Source organism: Bubalus kerabau, chromosome 10, assembly GCF_029407905.1.
Source record: "Bubalus kerabau isolate K-KA32 ecotype Philippines breed swamp buffalo chromosome 10, PCC_UOA_SB_1v2, whole genome shotgun sequence".
Classification (NCBI taxonomy): domain Eukaryota; kingdom Metazoa; phylum Chordata; class Mammalia; order Artiodactyla; family Bovidae; genus Bubalus; species Bubalus kerabau.
This window is the reverse complement of record NC_073633.1, coordinates 26,195,794-26,216,459: the sequence shown is the minus strand read 5'-3', so window position 1 is coordinate 26,216,459 and position 20,666 is coordinate 26,195,794. Positions and strand designations below refer to the sequence as shown.

Below are 20,666 nucleotides of genomic sequence, written 5' to 3'. Positions count from 1 at the left end.
GACTTCCCTGGTGGTCCAGTGATTAAGAATCCACCTGCCAATGCAGGGGCTATAGTTTCAATCCCGGGTCCAGGAAGATGCCACATACTTTGGGGCAACTAAGTCCATGCCACAACTACTGAAGCCCTAGTGCAGAGCTTGTGCTCCCAAACAAGAGAAGCCATCAGTGAGAAGCCCTCAAACCACAATGAAGAGAAAGCCCATAAGCAGCAACAAAGACCCAGCAGAGCCAAAGAATAAATTAATAAACAATACAGAGAATTATTTTTAGTAAATAAACAAAATGAAAGGCAACTTTAAAATTTTTTTTAAAAAGGTGCAAAAAGCTTTTTCACAATGGGTTTGCCACCAGGAACATGTGTCATAAAAACCATCACTAAATCTAAGCCAAAATGGGAAAAGAAAAGATTCATATCCACATTGCTATCACTGGACAGGTAGATTCAGGCAAGTCTACCACTACTGGCCATCTGATCTACAAATGTGGTGGAATTGACAAAGAACCATCAAAAACTTGAAGAGAGAGGCTGCTGAGATGGGAGAGGTCTCCTTCAAGTATGTCTGGGTCTTGGATAAACTTAAAGCTGAACGTGAGATATCACCATTAATATCTCCCCAAAGAAATTCGAGGCCAGCAAGTACTATGTAACCAACATTGATGCCCCAGAACACAAAGACTTATCAACAACATGATTGCAGACATATCTCAGTCTGACTGTGCTGTCCCGATTGTTGTTGCTGGTGTTGATGAATTTGAAGCAGTCATCTCCAAGAAAGGACAGACCTGTGAGCATGCCCTTCTGGCCTATATTCTGAGTGTGAAACAACTACTTGTTAGTGTTAACAAAATGGATTCTACTGAGCCACCCTAGAGCCAGAAGAGATACTACAAGGAAATCATTAAGGAAGCCAGCATCTACATTAAGAAAATTGGCTACAAGAGATACTACAAGGAAATCATTAAGGAAGCCAGAACCTACATTAAGAAAATTGGCTACAACCCTGACACAGTAGCATTTGTGCTAATTTCTGGTTGGAACGGTGACAATATGCTGGAGCCAAGTGCTAACACACCTTGGTTCAGGACTGGAAATTCACCTGTAAAGATGGCAAAGACAGTGGAACCACGCTGCTTGAAGCTCTGGACTGCCTCCTGCCACCAATTTTTCCAACTGACCAGCCCTTGCATCTGCCCCTCTAAGGTATCTATAAAATTGGTGGCACTGGTACTGTCCCTGTATGTCCAATGCAGACTGGTGTTCTCCAGTTAATGTTACAACTGAAGTAAAGTCTATTGAAATGCATCATGAACCTCTGAGTGACTCCCTTCCTGGGGACAACGTGGATTTTGATGTCAAAATATTCACTGTGGCAATGCAGCTGGTGACAGCAAAAATGACCCACCAATGGAAGTAGCTGGCTTAATCAGGATAGATCCGTGCTGAATACACACCTGTGCTGGACTGTCGCACAGCTCACATCACTCGCAAGTTTACTGAGCTGAAGATTGATGGTCATTCTGAGGAAAAGCTGGAAGCGGCCCCTAATTCTTGAAGCAGGTGATGCTGCCATCATTGATATGGTTTCTGGTAAGCCCATGTGTTTTGAGAGCTTCTCTGATTATCCTCCTCTGGGTCATTTTTTACTGTTCATGACATGCAATAGACGGCTGTGAGTGTCATCAAAACAGTGGACAAGAACACAGCTGGAGCTGGCAAGGTCACCAAGTCTTCCCAGAAAGCTCAGAAGACTAAATGAATATTATCCCCAATATCTGCCACCCCAGTCTTAATCAGTGGTGGAAGAATAGTCTCAGAACTGTTTGTCTCAATTGGCTATTTACATTCAATAATAAAAGACAGGGTTAATGATAACACTGCATCACAAAACCTTCAGAAGGAAAGGAGAATGTTTTGTGGACCATCTGTTTTGTATGCGCAGTTTAAAGTTATTAGTTATTAAAATCAGCAATTTTTTATTTGAACATTTTTAAATTCTTATTTTATATTTGAGCATCGTTGACTAACAATGCTGTGTTAGTTTCAGGTGTACAGCAAAGTGATTCAGTTATTCTTATACATGTATCTATTCTTTTTCAAATTCCTTTTCCCATTTAGATTACTGCAGAATATTGAGCAGCGTTCCCTATGCTATACAGTAGGTGCTTGTTGTTTATCTATTTAAATATAGCAGCATGTATGAAAATCAGCACTTTTTAATGGAAACAACTTGACCAAAAGTCTGTCACAGAATTCTGCGTTCCATTAAAACAAACCTTTTATTTAACTTTTATTTATTTTTGGTCATGCTGGGTCTTTGTTGCAGCTCAAGGAAGAGTTTTCTCTAGTCTCAAGGGCTTCTCTAGTTGCAGAGAATGGGCTCTAGAGGATGCGGACTCTAGTTGTAGTGTACAGGCTTTGCACGTGGGATCTCAGTTCCCCGATCAGGGATCAAACCTGAGTCCCCTGCACCGAAAAGCAGATGCTTAGCCACTGGACCACCAGAGAAGTCCTAAAACAAAGCTTGATGAGAGGGAAAAGTGCAAAAGATAGGAGACTTGCTCCCTGCCTCTAGAATTGTATAATCTAGAGGGGGAAACAGGGCTCATTTTCATGAAAAGGCAATAAAAAAACACAGAAAAAAAAGTCAGAAACAAGTGCAAACTAATATAAGCAGAACTCGGTTAGCTTTAGTAGTAATGAAATGTTTTCTGAAGTACAAAAACCTATTCACATAACATTTTAATTCATTTCAGTTATCTACTGCCACACAACAAAGTACTCTAAAACTTAGTGGCTAAAACCACAATCATTGAATTTGCTTGTATTCTACAACTTAGGCAGAGCTGGACAGCCTATCTGCCACACACAGAGTCATCTAAAGTATCAACAGCTACAGTAGAGGCTGAAGAAGCCGCTTGCAAAATGACCTTCTTCACATGGCTGGAGAGTTGGTTGTGACTGTTGGCTGGGAGCTCAGTGGGTGCTGTTAGCCAAGCCCTCAGCCAGGGTTCCTCCATGTGGTTAGGTTGGGCTTTACACTTTACACAGCATGGAAGTCCAATGCCACTTCCCCCTGAATGCAAAAGTAGAAGCTATTAAGCTTTCTTAAGGCATACAGTCAGTAAAGAATCTGACTGCAATGTGGGAGACCCAAGTTCGATTTCTGGGTGGAGACAGTCCCTAGAGAAGGGAATGGCAACCCACTCCAGTATTCTTGCCTGGAGAATTCCATGGACAGAGGAGCCTGGCCAGCTACAGTCCATGGGGTCACAAAGAGTAAGACACGACAGAGCAACTAACACACACACACACAAACACACACACACAGCACAAAGAGTCAGACACGACTGAGCTACTAACACACACACACACACACACAAAAGGCATAGGCCTAGGATGAATTCTAAGGACCAAAGCAAGTCATAGGCCAGCTCAGATTCAAGAGACAGGAACTATCAATGGTGCAAAACCGAGAGGGAAGATTCATTTGGGGCTACCAAAATGCATCACTAAAAACAAAGCTAGTAGAGGTGATGGAATTCCAGTTGAGTTATTTCAAATCCTTAAAGATGATGTTGTGAAAGTGCTGCGCTCAATATGCCAGCAAATTTGGAAAACTCAGCAGTGCCCACAGGACTGGAAAAGGTCAGTTTTCATTCCAGTCCCAAAGAAAGGCAATGCCAAAGAATGCTCAAACTACCGCACAATTGCACTCATCTCACACACTAGTAAAGTAATGCTCAAAATTCTCCAATCCAGGCTTCAACAATATGTGAACAATGAACTTCCAGATGTTTAAGCTGATTTTAGAAAAGGCAGAGGAACCAGAGATCAAATTGCCAACATCTGCTGGGAGAAGGCAATGGCACCCCACTCCAGTACTTTGCCTGGAAAATCCCATGGATGGAGGAGCCTGGTAGGCTGCAGTCCATGGGGTCACGAAGAGTTGAACACGACTGAGCGACTTCACTTTCACTTTTCACTTCCATGCATTGGAGAAGGAAATGGCAACCCACTCCAGTGTTCTTGCCTGGAGAATCCCAGGGACAGGGGAGCCTGGTGGCTGCCGTCTATGGGGTCACACAGAGTCGGACACGACTGAAGTGACTTAGCAGCAGCAGCTGGGTCACTGAAAATGCAAGAGAGTTCCAGAAAAACATCTATTTCTGCTTTATTGACTATGCCAAAGCCTTTGAATGTGTGGATCACAATAAACTATGGAAAATTCTTAAAGAGATGGGAATATCAGACCACCTGACCTGCCTCTTGAGAAATCTGTATGCAGGTCAAGAAGAAACAGTTAACTGGACATGGAACAACAGACTGGTTCCAAATAGGAAAAGGAGTACATCAAGGCAGTATATTGTCACCCTGCTTATTTAACTTATATACAGAGTACATCATGAGAAATGCTGGGCTGGATGAAGCCCAAGCTGGAATCAAGATGGCCGGGAGAAATATCAACAACCTCAGATATGCAGATGACACCACCATGATGGCAGAAAGTGAAGAACTAAAGAGCCTCTTGATGAAAGTGAAAAAGGAGAGTGAAAAAGTTGGCTTAAAGCTCAACATTCAGAAAACTAAGATCATCCCATTACTTCAGGCAAATAGATGGGGAAACAGTGGAAATAGTAGCAGATTTTACTTTTTTGGGCTCAAAAATCACTGCAGATGGTGACTGCAGCCATGAAATTAAAAGATGCTTGCTCCTTGGAAGGAAAGTTATGACCAATCTAGACAGCATATTAAAAAGCAGAGACATTACTTTGCCAACAAAGGTTCGTCTAGTCAAGGCTATGGTTTTTCCAGCAGTCATGTATGGATGTGAGAGTTGGACTATAAAGAAAGCTGAGCGCAGAAGAACTGATGCTTTTGAACTGTGGTGTTGGAGAAGACTCTTGAGAGTCCCTTGGACTGCAGGGAGATCCAACCAGTCCATCTTAAAGGAAATCAGTCCTGAGTATTCATTGGAAGGACTGATGCTAAAGCTGAAACTCCAATACTTTGGCCACCTGATGCAAAGAACTGAGTCATTGGAAAAGACCCTAATGCAGGGAAAGACTGAAGGCAGGAGGAGAAGGGGACGACAGAGGATGAGATGGTTGGATAGCATCACTGGCTCGATGGACATGAGTTTGAGTAAGTTCCCAGAGTTGATGTTGGACGGGAAGGCCTGGAGTGCTACAGTCCATGGGGTCACAAAGAGTCGGACAAGACTGAGCTACTGAACTGACTGACTAAAGTAACAGTCTATCACAGGTTGGTTTTTGGTTTTCTGGTTTTCAATTTTTTGCCAAGTGTTCTATAGCTGTATATTTGCCATTACCTCTGTATTAATTTTTCAAAGCAAGTTTTAAAAGCTTGTTTACAATGACATCCAACATATGTTATTAATATATCATAAAGATTTCGACAATAAAGACCATCAGTTATCTTACACAACAAAATCTGGAGACAGGTGGGTCTAATTCTGATACAGCAACAGCTCAATGACATCATCAAGTATTCGGGGATTTTCCAGGGGATTTTCTATCTTTCCATACAACCATCTTCAGCATGTTCACTTCTCATCTTTAAAGATTTGTCCCCTAGGGGACTTCGTTGGTGGTCCAATGGCTAAGACTCCTTGTTCCCAAGGCAGGAGGCCAAGGTTCATCCCTGGTCAGGGAGCTAGATCCCACATGTCCTGACTAAGAGTTCACATGCTGCAACTAAATACATATTTTTAAAAAAGATTTGTCCCCTCAATGTCACAAGAGGCTCCTCAATCAATCCCTAAGGAAAGCGCAAGATAGAGCCTCCTCTTGACGTTTTCTCTTTTTATCTGGAAGGAAAGTATTTCCTAGAAGCTACCTTCCTTCAATTTCTAATTCCAGACCATTCTCAAATTTCACTGGATCAGTGATTACAGGGGCTTCCCAGGTTGCGCCAGTGGTAAAGAACTTGCCTGCCAATTCAGGAGACATAAGAGACACCGGTTCCATCCCTGAATTGGGAAGATCCCCTGGAGGAGGAAATAACAACCCACACCAATATTCTCGCCTGAAGAATCCCATGGACAGAGGAACCTGGTGGGCTACAGTCCATGGTGTCGCAAAGAGTCGGACACGACTAAAGTAACTTAGCACGCACTGTAATTTGTTGTAGTTCAGTTGCGTCCGACTCTGCGACCCCACGGACTGCCTGCAGCACGCCAGGCTTCCCGATACATTACAATATTACCTAGCAACAAAAAATCAAACATCACTGGATACAGAAAACCCACACCGAGGACAGCCAAGACCCTCTGGAGAGTATTTTTTAGAGAACAGCGGATTTTAAGGATAGAGAGAAAACCGCTCAGGATTTACAGCCATAACAAAACCCGGTTATTAGGCTCTGAACTTCAATCTCCTGAAAACAGTATCAGCGCGATCTCGTTAATGTCCCTTTGCGGCTTCTTACCCACTTCAAATATGGCCGCCAAGCGCCAGTTTCCTTTACCTCTTGAGTGTGGTAAAGCTCTGACTTCACGCCCATTTCCAAAAGGGCTTCCTCCCGCGAGGCTGCGGTTCTCAGAGCGCAGACGCGAACGTACGTCCTCTTCCCGGCAAGATGGCGCTGGCGTTGATGTGCGGACGCCGGCAGCTTCTGCGCTTACTGCGGCCCCAGCGTCAGGTTAGGATACCCCGGAGCCGAGCGCCAGGATGCCTCACTGTCCCTGTGAGCCGAGCCAGGAGTGGCTTGTGCAAACGGGCATGAGTAGACGCTGACCTGCTCACCCGGACCTCCTTCTCGTGGCCTCGGGTCATATGAGGGCGTGGAAGGGTTACGTCCCAGACTCCGCGGGGTCAGCAGCCTCGTATTTTAGTCTGTTCCTGGGACAAGCGTCACCTCTTCTAGAGAAACCTCAGCCTCAACTTCTGGGCCCCGGGGTGGGTCTGCGGTAGCTGAGAAGCAGGACTCACAGCTTGCATGCTTTCAGGCTCGCAGTCTGAGCGCGGGGAGTAGAAGAGTCCTCACCTGTGGAAATTGGCTGCCTGTCTCCTGAGGGGAGGGGTGAGCATAATAAGCGATTTTACCTGATAAAAGGACTCCATCTCCCTTTTACCCACTCAGTTCCACAGCGTCGCAGGGCCCTGCCAGTGGCCCCGGAAACCGCTGACAGCTGGGCTCAGGTTCCCAGCCGACAGGTGCCTCGGGCACCCGCGCTATGTCCTGCTCATGGCCCCAGGCCCCCGCGGCCTCAGTACCTCTGCCGTCTCTTTTGGAGAAGCCCAGGTAAGAGACATTTCGTCCCTGAAATGTTAGGAATGGTGCTTCTTGCAGATTTTATTTTTATTTTGCTTTGATTGGGAGGAGGGGGAATATGGAGCTGTGTTCTTGTCCACACACCACCCAACTCCCCAAATGATAGCATCTCTGCTTGGGATAGATTTTCACATCAGTGGTAAAATTATTGAGAGCGCAGGAGGAAAAGTTTATCTTGTAAACAAGGCGTTGTTTGCCAGAATGGTGGCAAGCCACTGATGGTGAAATAAGATGCAATTCTGTTTGTATATTGGAAAAATTATAATTTGCATGTCAAATGTGGATAAAGAATGTCACCTGCCATATCAGTAAACAAAGGATGTTGAGGCCAGCAGTCCCAGTGGCCACCCCCAACAGGTGCACCCTGAGGGAATTGAGGATGGAGAAACAATACTAGCAGTAGCTAGTTAGGGTACATATTAAAGGAGTGATTTCAGTAAGCCCCAACTCTAGCATCTTTCCATACATAGAAAAACACTAAATTCATTAACTTGAGACTTCTGGTTTTTATTAGCTGTAATTTTTTGGTGTTGTAATTACCTGGTTGGGCTGGGACTGAGGGGCGTTGTTTGGCAAACTCCTGTATATCCTGGCTCCTCCCTTACCTCTTCTGAATAGTCCCTCAGAGCTGAGAGGCTGTGTCCTAGGCTTAAGACCCAAGTAATAATAATAAGTATTAGTCGCTCAGTCAGCTCTTTGCAACTTCATGGACTGTAGCCTGCCAGGCTCCTCTGTGCATGGAATTCTCCAGGCAAGAATACTGGAGTGGGTAGCCATTCCCTTCTCCAGTGGATCTTCCCCACCCAGGGATCAAACCCTGGTCTCCTGCTTTGCAGAGTGATTCTTTACCATCTGAGCCACCAGGGAAGCCCCTCAGTAATGCCCCAAATAAAACACAATTCTCAACTTTTAGGTCTTGTTTTTTTTGCAGTGGGCAGTTTGGGCTACCAGCGAAGGGGCCCAGAGTAGCGTTTTCCCCTTCCCCTGAACTGGGGCCTTGGTACAAGCAGGGGCCTCTTGTGCCTATCCGCCTCCTCAGAGAGTCCAGACAAATGTGGGTGAGTCTCTCCTGGTTCTCGGATCTCCCAATTACTGGTTGATAATCCTTGTATTTGGCAATGTCTAACAGGTACCTGGCTCCCCATTTGAAATATCCTAGGATTTTCTCAGTTGAGAGACTCTGAGCTATCTGAACTGGGTGATTAGATGAGAAGCTGGTCTAACATTTTTTCAGGAAGCCAGCCGGATTTCTGTACTTACACTTACAAGTATGTACTTAATTGGGAATTAAAGAAAATCTTGCCCTGAAAATGGCCAGTATGAGGCTTTTTTATTTTGTATGCAGTAAGAGAAAGCCAGCTTGATAAAACATCTTTTCAGAATTCTGACCTTACGAAGAAACAAAACCCCTTCTAGAGGGAACTTCCATTTTCTGTGTCTTTGAGATGTAAATGTCCTACCTGATCTTAGGCGCCTCAATGTGTGTATGTTTTGAGAAGTTGGTTTCTGCTATCCAGAAAGTACATGTATGGTGTGCATTCAGCAGCCAATCAAATAGACTGAGCTTCTGGGCAGTCTTTTGTCTGACCATGCCAATTCTCAGGGACTTCAGTCATCTTAATCTTGGTTGCATCAGCCTATACAATAACGACCTTTACTTTCTTATACTGTTTTGAGTAAACTTTATAGATCTTCTGAAGGCTACATCCTTTGTACTTTCTTGTAGGGGTACCTCTTTTGTCTTAATGATTTGAGTTATAATTAAAGTGCCACCTGTCAATAACCATTGATGCTTTAAATTGGAAAAATGTCTTCATAGATACATTTTTACAGAGCTCTCATTATATACAGCTGTTTATTGATACCTATGGGAAAAAAAAAACAGAAGGTGACTACACACACACACACACACACACACAGTAGTTAACCTAAGAATTCTGTTAGTTTTTTTGTTTTTTAAAAAAGGTATGGGCAACCTTATTTGTGGTTTCTGTTTCCCTTCAGTGAGTGGGTTTTACAGATGCTAATAAAAACATGAAGATAATTAATGTTGATTAGGTTGATTAACGGAGGTTTAAGAAATGAAGAGAAAGTCTAGAAACTTCTTCCCACTAAAGTGGAAATGTTAAAGAACTCGTGTCCCAAATGGATAAAGAAATCTTTAAGTGGTTATATTAAGAAATAAGATATATAAAACAGATGCTAATAGGATTAAAAAAAAAGGTTTCAACACATTACCTTAGGTTGGATGGACCAACATTATTGGTCCCAGTATTAGCTTTTATTCCCCCTAAAGGCTAGAAGAAACTTACAGAGATATCTGACTAACAGTTGCTTGGAACAACGATTATGGCAATTGATTAAGTTTTAAAAAATTGATAAAAGAGCCTGAGTCCCTTGGCTCAACCTCTCACTGGGAACCCAGAGCCTTTTATACAAAAATAGATCAAATGATTTTATTAAAAAGGAAGTTTCTGGACTGCTTCTAAGACCAAGACTTGATGTGATCCTGACAGAGACTAAAGTTAAAGTTATAGAAGTTGATAGAAATGAGATAAAAATTTATCAAAACTGGTATATTTAAATGGGCTTTATGTAAGATGATTATATTTCTTTTGCCTTATTGTGGGATAGACATCATGTCTCACTCCCCTGCCTGTTATTATTATAAGACAGGGCATATAAATCTGCTCCTCAGACTATAGTAATTAAGCATATTAAAGGAAACCAGTAGGGTTACCAGAGCACACACACCATAATGTAAAAACTGGGAGCTGATGTTCCAGGGCTAGCAAAAATAGTAATAGAGATTTGCTCTGGGTCTAACTGGTGCACTCAGAAAGAGGGCCTTTGTTGAATGCCTTATAAAACTTTTGAAGACATAGTAAATTGAACCCTAAAGTTCTATAATATAGAAATCCTGATTTTCAGTTTAGTTGGAAGTGAGTGATTAAAAAAGAAAACAAAATTTAGTTTGGCCAATCAGTCTTAGTATCACTTGGGCAATTGACCAGTTCTTTGGGAAATTAAAAGCAACTATTTTTGTCTTGAAAACAAATCAGAAATGTAAATATAGCCCCTAAACTAGTAAGTTTATTAATACTTGATTCAAAACTTAAGTTTTTTGTTGTTGTTGTTGGTTGCTCAGTTGTGTCCGACTCTTTGTGACCCCATGGACTGTAGTCCCCCCCAGGCTTCTCTGTCCATGGGATTTCTCAGGCAAGAATACTGCAGTGGGTTGCCATTTCCTTTTCCACAGAACTAAGTATTTTAATGAAACTATGAGATCTCTAGTATTATCTGTTTGTATGTCTGTATATATATTATGGAGAAGGCAATGGCACCCCACTCCAGTACTCTTGCCTGGAAAATCCCATGGACAGAGGAGCCTGGAAGGCTGCAGTCCATGGGCTCGCTGAGGGTCGGACATGACTGAGCAACTTCACTTTCACTTTTCACTTTCATGCATTGGAGAAGGAAATGGCAACCTACTCCACTGTTCTTGCCTGGAGAATCCCAGGGACGGCGGAGCCTGGTGGGCTGCCATCTATGGGGTCACACAGAGTCAGACATGACTGAAGTGACTTAGCAGCATATATATTATACATATAAGATGTCACTACCTCTGGATATACTTTTCAAAATTAAATTTATAAAAGGCCTCTATTTAATTGACTTTAAGTACTTACAAATTAACTCTTTCTAAATATAAAGGAAACTGGCCAGAATGAATTTCGGGTTCATGTGATCTAGGAAGTAGTAAATTAATATCTGGTGTTAAAGCTAGCTTAAGCATGCTGGCTTAATCAATTAGACATATCTTTTATTCTACCTAGGTTTACTAAAAGTCAGTAAGTTCATATTCTTTGGCAACGTTTTCAGCAAGAAAAAATAATAACTTGGTGTTATTTTCATAAGTTAGGAAAGTTCAGCTTCAGCATCAGTCCTTCCAATGAATAATCAGGACTGATTTCCTTTAGGATGAACTGGTTGGATCTCCTTGCAGTCCAAGAGACTCTCAGGAGTCTTCACCAACACCACAGTTCAGAGGCATCAATTCTGTGGCACTCATCTTTCTTTATAGTCCAACTCTCACATCCATACATGACTACTGGAAAAACCATAGCTTTGACTAGACGGACTTTTGTTGGCAAAGTAATGTCTCTGCTTTTTAATATGCTGTCTAGGTTGGAGCTTTTCTTCCAAGGAGCAAGCATCTTTTAATTTCATGGCTGCAGTCACCATCTGCAGTGATTTTGGAGCCCCCCAAAATAAAGTCTCTCACTGTTTCCATTGTTTCCCCATCTGATTGCCTGAAGTGATGGGACTGGATGCCATGATCTTCGTTTTCTGAATGTTGAGCTTTAAGCCAACTTTTTCACTCTCCTCTTTCACTTTCATCAAGAGATTCTTTAGTTCTTCTTCACTTTCTGTCATCAGGGTAGTGTTATCTGCATATCTGATGTTATTGATATTTCTCCTGGCAATCTTGATTCCAGCTTGGGCTTCATCCAGTCCAGCATTTCTCATGATGGACTCTGCATAGAAGTTAAATAAGCGGAGTGACGATATACAGCCTTGACGTACTCCTTTCCCAATTTGGAACCAGTCTGTTATTCCATGTCCAGTTCTAACTTGTTTCTTGACCTACATACAGATTTCTCATTAGGCAGGTAAGGTTGTCTGGTATTCCCATCTCTTTAAGAATTTTCCACAGTTTTTTGTGATCCACACAGTCAAAGGCTTTGGTGTAGTCAATAAAGCAGAAGTAGATGTTTTTCTGGAACTCTCTTTTTCGATGACCCAACAGATATTGGCAATCTGATCTCTGGTTCCTCTCTCTTTTCTAAAACCAGCTTGAACATCTGGAAGTTCATAGTTCATGTATTGTTGAAGCCTGGCTTGGAGAATTTGGGGCATTACTGAGGACTTAACTAGGATGCAAGCTCTTGGCTCTGAGGGATTGTTCCAAAGAGGTGAGGGAGGAGCCAAGGTATATAGGAGTTTTGCAAAACAAACAAAAAGGTAGTTGAAACATCAAAGGATTACTGTTAAAGAAAAACCAAGTGTCTCAAGTTTATGAGTTTAGCACTTTTCTGTGTAAGGAAAGATACAGGAGTCTTTTGTTCAGGTGCTCAGTGGTGCCCACCTCTTTGTGACCCCATGAACTGCACCATGCCAGGCTTCCCTATCCTTCACTATCTCCTGGAGTTTGCTCAAACTCATATCCATTGAGTCAACGATGCCATCCAACCATCTCATCGTTTGCCACCCCCTTTTCTTCTTGCCTTCAGTCTTTCCCAGCATCAGGGTCTTTTCCAGTGAGTTGACTCTTCACATCAGATGGCCAAAGTATTGGAACTTCAGCATTAGTGCTTCCAATGAATATTCAGTGTTGATGTCCTTTAGAATTGACTACTTTGATCTCCTTGCTGTCCAAGGGACTCTCAAGCATCTTCTCTAGCACCACAGTTTGAAAGCACCAATTCTTCGGCACTCAGCCTTCTTTATGATCCAGCTCTCTCAACTGTACATGACTACTGCAAAAACCATAGCTTTGAGTATATAGACCTTTGTGGGCAAAGTGATGTCTCTGCTTTTTAATACATTGTTAGATTTGTCATAGTTTTTCTTCCAAGGAGCAAGCGTCTTTTAATTTAATGGCTGCCGCCACTGTCCACAGTGATTTTGGAGCCTAAGAAAATAAAGTCGGTCACTGTTTCCCTATCTATTTGCTATGAAGTAGTGGAACCGGATGCCATGATCTTAGTTTTTTTGAATGTTGAGTTTTGAGCCAGCTTTTTCACTCTCCTCTTCGACCTTTAGTTCTTTAGAACCTTTAGCCCTTTAGTTCCTCTTCACTTTCTGCCATTAGGGTGGAGTCATCTGCATATCTGAGATTATTGATATTTCTCCCTGCAGTCTTGATTCCAGCTTGAGCTTTATCCAGTTCGGCATTTCACATGATATATTCTGCATAGAAGTTAAATAAGCAGGATGACAATATACAGCCTTGATGTACTCCTTTCCCAATTTGGAACCAGTCTGTTGTTCCATGTCCCATTCTAAGTATTGCTTCCTGACTTGTATACAGGTTTCTCCTTTCTTACAGGAGGCAGGTAAGATGTTCTGGTATTCCTATCTCTTTAAGAATTTTCTGCAGTTTGTTGTGACCCACACAATCAAAGGCTTTAACACAGTCAATGAAGCAGAAGTAGATGTTTCTCTGGAATTCCCTTGCTTTTTCTGTGATTCAGCATGTTGGCAATTTGACCTCTGGTTCCTCTGCCTTTTCTAAATCCAGCTTGTACAACTGAAAGTTCTCAGTTCACATACTGTTGAAGCCTCACTTGGAGGATATTGAGCATTGCTTTGCTAGCATGTGAAATAGGTGCAGTTGTGCAGTTTGAACATTCTTTGGCATTGCCCTTCTTTGGGATTGGAATAAAAACTGACCTTTTCCAGTCCTGTGGCCACTGCTGAGTTTTTCCAAATTTGCTGGCATGTTGAGTGCAGTACTTTCACAACATCATCTTTTAGGATTTGAAATAACTCAGATGGAATTCCATCACTTCCACTAGCTTTGTTTGTAGTAATGCTTCCTAAGACCCATTTGACTTCAAACTCCAGGATGTCTGGCTCAGAGTGATCACACCATCGTAGTTATCCAGGTTGGTCAAACTTCACTGCAAATGCAATAAAAGAGCCCCATATTGGCCATTTTCAGGGCAAGATTTCCTTTAATTCCCAATTAAATGAGTACTTATAAGTTTTGTACATACATAGACTTGGCTAGAGTGTTAGTTGGAGGCAAAGATGTTAGGCCAGCCTCTCATCTAATCACCCAGTTTAGACTGCTTGGTGTCTCTACTGAGCAACTCTCCATCTTTCATCTGGGCTCCCCTAGTATCTTTCAGCTGGGGAGCCAGGTACCAGTTAGACACTGCCAAATAAAACTCAGAATCATCAGGCAGTAGTCAGGAGATCCAAGAATCCCCCTGATTTGTCTGGACTCTCCAAGGAGGCAGACAGTCCCAAGAGGCCTCTGCTAATATGAGGCCGTAAGTCCTCATAGAGTTCAGGTGAAGGAGAGAGGTATACTCTGGATCCTTTTGTAGTCACCAAAATTGTTAACTGTAAAAAGTGTACAACCTAAAAGCTGAAGATTATGTTTTATTCAGTGAACTTGCTAAGGACTTAATCCTGGAAGACTGCCTCTCAGATAAGCTCTGAGGGACTGTTCCAAAGAGGTAAGAGAGGAGCCAGGATATATGGAAGTTTGGGGAGGTGGCGGGGAACAGGTAGTCAGAATATCAAAAGATTTTAAAAAAAAAAAAATAGTATTAAAGAAAAACCAGATATCTCAAGTTGATGAGTTTAGCACTTTTCTATGTATAGACTGATGTAAGAGTCTGGGCTTGTTGAGATCATTCCTTTGATAAGCACCTTAAGTATAGTAAGTAAGTGAAGTCGCTCAATCGTGTCCGACTCTTTGTGACCCCATGGATTATAGCCACCAGGCTCCTCTGTCCGTGGGCTTTTCCAGGCAATAGTACTGGATTGGATTTCCATTTCCTTCTCTAGCGGATCTTCCTGACCCTGGGATCGAACCGGATCTCCCGCATTGTAGACAGACTCTTTACAGTCTGAGCTACCAGTATATAGCACCAATATTCTGTTTTTCTCCATCCTGAATCCCCTCAGGGTATACAGTTGAGGGTAGCTGATGGCTGCTGCACCCTTTGTTTACTCATATGGCAGGCAACATTTTTCTTCCACATAGCGGTCTTTCACAGGCAATCTAGAGAATTTTAGATTATCAACAGGGCCTGATCCAAAAGTAGCAGTTTGAGTAGCCTATCAGCAGAATCTTTGCCAGATCTACACATCAGCCTTCCTAGTGCCATGGGACAAAACTAGTCATAATGCCTCCCAACTTTTGGTCAAATTTATGACCTGAAAAGAGGAAAAAAAGAGAAAAAATTTATGACCAAAGAATTTCACCTGCTGCGTCAGCAAACAAAGTATATCGGGGCCATCAGCCACTGCAGCCACCCCTGTAGTGCATCCTGAGAGGATTCAGGATGGAGAAGCAGAATACTGGCCCTAGAAAGTTAAGGTATATATCAAAGGAATGATTTCAATAAACCAAGGCTCTTGTAGCTTTCCATAAATAGAAAAGCACTAAATTCATTAACTTGAGACACCTACCTGGTTTTTCTTGAATTAGCAGTAATCTTTTGGTGTTTGACTACCTGGTTTTTGGGGGTTGGTTGTTTGTTTTGCAAAAATTCTTGCATATCCTTGCTTCTTCCTCAGACCTGAGAGGCTGTGTCCTGGGCTGTGTCAGTAATGTCCCAAATAAAACACAATTCTCAACTTTGAGGTTGTGCATTTTTTCATTTGACACAATTACAACTTGCATGTCCCTGATTTCATGGACATTAATATTTCTGAGCACCAAGTAGATATCATCTTAAAAACTGAGTTGTTTAAAGAAAAATTATAATAGTTTAAGTGTATGCAAAATTGTGCCAGTGATGCTCATGCAACTGAAATTTGGAAAATACTAATATAAGAAATAACTTCCTAACATGAAGGAGAGTCATGAAGTCTTATTCCGAGTAACTTATCTTCCTGCTTAGAGAGGAAAATAAAATATCCTTTTTTAAAAATAATGAACAGGAATATGTATTTAAAATAAGAAACCTTTACAAAGTAATGTTTTTTGAAAAACTGACAAATACCATAAGCATCATAAAACCTAGAAAAATAATTTTTAATTGACTTCCTGACATTAAATGTTGTTTTTAAGCTTTGAATTCTTTGAACAGTATAGGCTACCATGGGAGAACAAGAAATAGGGAGTCCAGAGAGTAAGTACCCCGGTGTTGGTTATTGTAAGAGGGACCTCGTTTTCTATGTGTCTGCACCCTGCTGAATATAATGTGCTTAGTCGCTCAAGCGACTCTCTGTGACCCTTTGGACGGTAACCCACCAGGCTCCTCTGTCCATGGGATTTTTCAGACAAGAATACTAGTATGGGTTGCCATTTCCTCCTCTAGGGACCGAATATAATACATGACTTTTTTCCCCCACAGGTTCCGGCCCCTCCAGTCATTCCTGCAACTCCCCCACCCACAGCAGTACCTGAAGTGGCTTCTGGAGAGGCCGCAGATATCATCCAAGCTGCTGCGGAGCAGAGCTTCGCTGAACTTGGGCTGGGGTCCTACACCCCAGTGGGACTGATCCAGAACTTACTTGAATTTATGCATGTTAACCTAGGCCTACCATGGTGGGGAGCCATTGCTGCATGTAAGGGGAACATATCTGTACAAGGGTAAAGGAAATGGGGGTTTGGGGTAGAACTTTAAAGATAGCAGCTCTATGCGTGGATAGAGGAAATAGTTGCATAAGTTTATAGCTGAGAAAAGCCGATGATGCAAATGAGTGAAAGAGGTTCATGACACTTAGATGCACGCCACTGTATATCTTGAGGGGCATTTTAAAACCACTAGATCATCTAGGATTTAAGAAGTGTAAGTTTTTGAATGTGAGGGTAGGGTTTAAGTATGGGGACCTCCGTAAAAGTGATGAAGCCTGATTCAAAAGAGCAGAAGGTCAGGTCAGATGGGAAGACACTCACATCGCTCCTCTTATAAGGTTAAAACTGCTTTAAATTCTGTTTTTCCCCATACATTGCTCCAGTGATCTTCTCTCCCCCATGTCTTCAGTTTCTCCATCTTTACTGCCTTCTCTGAACATATAGGTGTGTGCAGGCATACCATGTGTTTCTTAGTAAATTCTTTCCCCTCATCGTTAATTCACTTTTAACTACTACCCTTTCTCCGTCTCTTCATAGCTATCATTTAAAAGAGTATTCTACACCCAGTAGGCTTTTCTCTCTTTCTGTTCTGTGACCCTCAGCAGTCTGACTTATACCACCTTGTTCTAACTGCCAGTGATATCATTTCTTAGTCCACTTTTCACACTTGCCCTTTCTGCATCAGACACGGTCGAGTGTGGAACCTGCCCATTGGCTTTTGCAACTTTCTGTCCATATCCTCCCGTCTCCATTGCTCAGTACCCTACCTGCCCCTTCAGTGCTGGTATTCCCGGTTCTGTCCTTAGCTCCCTTCTCCGTCCACTTCACACCATTTATCATTATGGTGATAAAGCTTAAATGTATATCTCCCCCTTGTCTCTTCTCAGCCCAGGCCCACTTGCTTATCACAGATACCATCAACTAAATAAATATTTGTTGAAATGATCAGGAAATGTGAAATGTAAGAAAAGAAATAGGAAGGAGTTAAAGCAGTAGGCCACCAGATTACCTCCTATTCCAGACATTTCTAGGACAGCATTTTTCAGACTTCATTCCTGGGAGCCCCAGAGTTCTGTGAAAGTGCTTCTGAGCAAAGCAAATTCCAAAGATGGAACAGTCTTAACAGTCAGACAAGCCTCCTCACCCAGGGTAGCTTGATTTTATTTGTTATGTATATTGTGGTTACACTTAGAATTGAGGAAAAAAGGAGTCCATTAATCATAGAAAAGTTTGGAAACCATTGATCTATAAAAGTAGCTTCTGTCACCTTTTTGAGGAAATAAGATTGCTGGTCATTTGTTTGGAGAAGTTAATGCCAGACTTTTGATGTCAAAGCAGAGGACTGAGCCTCAAAGGAACTGAGTCACACCGCACCCTTTGTTTGGGGCCTGTGGGCATGAGCCACAGGGTGGGAAAGTCCAGGCAAGAGACCCTCTCAGGGAGGACCTAGAAACGTTTAGCCCAGCTACAGAATGGCTTGATGAAGAATGCAGAATGTCACTCCACTCCTAGTTTGTGTTTCCAGGCACAGTCCTTGCCCGCTGCCTGGTGTTTCCTCTCATCGTGAAGGGCCAACGAGAGGCAGCCAAGATTCACAATCACTTGCCAGAGATTCAGAAGTTTTCCGCTCGAATCAGAGAGGCCAAGTTGACAGGAAACCACACAGAATGTGAGTCAGTCGCAGAATGAGCATGGGAGAGGACCTGTTTTCCCTACATACAGCTGGGGGCAGGGAGGGGGCAATGGGTAGGAGGGGGAACAACTCAAATTGGGAGTTACTACAGTTGGGCAAGTTCTGAGATACACCTGCTTCTTGGGCCTGTTGCTTCCAGTGCCTGGCCAGAGTCAGTTAGATGTGACTCATGGGCCAGGTTATGAGGATGGTCACCTCCACCAACCTAGCTGTTAGCCCAACCATTAACTTCTACTCCCTTCCCAGTTTACAGGGCCTCCTCGGAGATGACATTCTACCAGAAAAAGCATGATATTAAACTCTTTAGACCTCTCATTCTACCACTGACTCAGGTGAGCAAAAAACATTTCCCCTCTAACTTCAGAAACAATCTGATTAAAAGAAACAACAAAAATTAAAAATCAGATTACCTCCTCTGTGTTTCCCAGGCAATGGCTCCCTACTCCAGTACTCTTGCCTGGAAAATCCCATGGGCGGAGGAGCCTGGTGGGCTGCAGTCCATGAGGTCGCTGAGTTGGACACGACTGAGCGACTTCACTTTCAGTTTTCACTTTCATGCATTGGAGAAGGAAATGGCAACCCACTCCAGTGTTCTTGCCTGGAGAATCCCAGGGATGGGGGAGCCTGGTGGGCTGCCGTCTGTGGGGTCACCAACCCTAAAAGCAGGTTGGCGGTGATATTATGCTACATAAACCCATTATGGGTTTCAATAACGGAGTAATTAAAATGTCCCCTCTGTTAAAGGGTACTGACACTGTTTATCCTGTGTCACAGGCCCCGATCTTCATCTCCTTCTTCATTGCCTTGAGAGAAATGGCCAACCTTCCCGTGCCCAGCCTGCAGACAGGTGGTCTCTGGTGGTTCCAGGATCTCACACTATCTGACCCCATCTACGTATTACCTCTGGTGGTCACAGCTACAATGTGGGGTGTCCTTGAGGTAAGCCTGGGTTCGTCAAGTGCCTGTCCTGCAGAGTGGGGAGTGAAAGGAAAGCAGTTGTATAGAATGGTCATTCTTCACTCCCTGGAGAAACAGAACTGATAGGTAAGAGATCTGAGCCAGGATCAGTGACATGCATTTGCTTGTCAAATGTATGTTCTTCCCTTGCTTTTTTTTTTCCCAGTTAGGTGCTGAAACTGGCATGCAAAGTTCTGACCTTCAGTGGATGAGAAATTTTATCAGACTAATGCCCCTGGCAGTCTTGCCCATAACTATCCATTTCCCCACGGTAGGTCATGGCTTAGGGGCTGTCTCCAAGTCTCCGGGCAAGGTGCCCAGAGATGCAGCTTCTGAGTGCCTTCTCTTCTCATCCAGGCAGTGTTCATGTACTGGCTCTCCTCCAACATGTTTTCCCTGGGCCAGGTGGCCTGTCTCCGTATTCCTGCTGTACGCACTGTACTGAAAATTCCCCAACGTGTTGTGCACGACCCAGAGAAGTTACCTCCACGAGAAGGCTTCATAAAGAGCTTCAAACAAGGTAAGGGCCCGTCCTCTGTGACAAGGACAGGGGGAACGTGGTCTTGAAATGAGTCCAGGACCAATGGTCTTCCTCTCCTTCACACAGGCTGGAAGAATGCCGAAATGGCCCATCAGCTACAGGAACGGGAACGACGTATGCAGAACCACTTGGAGCTCGCTGCCAGGGGTAAAAAACCCTTGCAGGCCAAATTCTGTCATTTGTTTCTTCCTTTTCTTCGTTCATCGGGATTTGTTTTCTCTTCTTCCCCAGGTCCGTTACGACAGACGTTTGCCCACAACCCTCTGCTGCAGCATGGAAAGAATGACCCTCCCAACACCCCCAACAGCAGCAGCAGCAGCAACAAAGCAAAGTCAAAGCAGCCCTGGCGTGACACGCTTGGCTGACCTCTGCTGCCTGCTCACACTGGCAGGAACTCTGTCTCTTCAGAGACTCAGCCTTCGAACACGATTTCATGCTGGGTCTTTGCGCCAGACCTAGAAACTGTGGGACATACTGATGTTCATTTTAAAATTGGATTCCACTACAGACTCTTCCACCTGATTGTGAAAGAACCCTGGGAGCCAGGGGATCTTCCCGTCCGCAGAGTTAGTAAACCTCTGTGCTACAACACTGCTTCCTAACAATTACTAAATGGAAATGGATTGAGCGCTTCAGAAAGAATAGCTTGGGTGATGACTGCTCTTGCTGGCCCACGATCTTAGGAGGCATCTCAGTGTTGTAACAGCATGAAGGGCTAGATGTGTTGTCACGCCCGTATTTGCCCCTTGTCATCACAGGTGTATGCCTGGTAAGTGGTGAATGTATATGGAGGAACCACATTCACTTATCCCAAGATTACGTATAAAATATCCTTCAAGAAGTAGATGTGCTCAA

At 43.2% G+C, this 20,666-nt stretch overlaps 1 protein-coding gene across 1 annotated transcript; it reads left to right on the top strand.

The window, feature by feature from the left end:
• The first annotated feature begins 6,505 nt into the window (after positions 1 to 6,505).
• Positions 6,506 to 20,655, top strand: OXA1L (OXA1L mitochondrial inner membrane protein). Its single transcript, XM_055537098.1, has 10 exons — positions 6,506 to 6,662; positions 7,104 to 7,265; positions 16,397 to 16,610; positions 18,146 to 18,289; positions 18,560 to 18,645; positions 19,088 to 19,252; positions 19,437 to 19,541; positions 19,628 to 19,790; positions 19,878 to 19,958; positions 20,043 to 20,655. The coding sequence occupies exons 1-10, from the start codon at positions 6,600 to 6,602 to the stop codon at positions 20,174 to 20,176; spliced, it is 1,317 nt and encodes a 438-aa protein (XP_055393073.1). The 5' UTR covers positions 6,506 to 6,599; the 3' UTR covers positions 20,177 to 20,655.
• Positions 20,656 to 20,666: the final 11 nt, after the last annotated feature.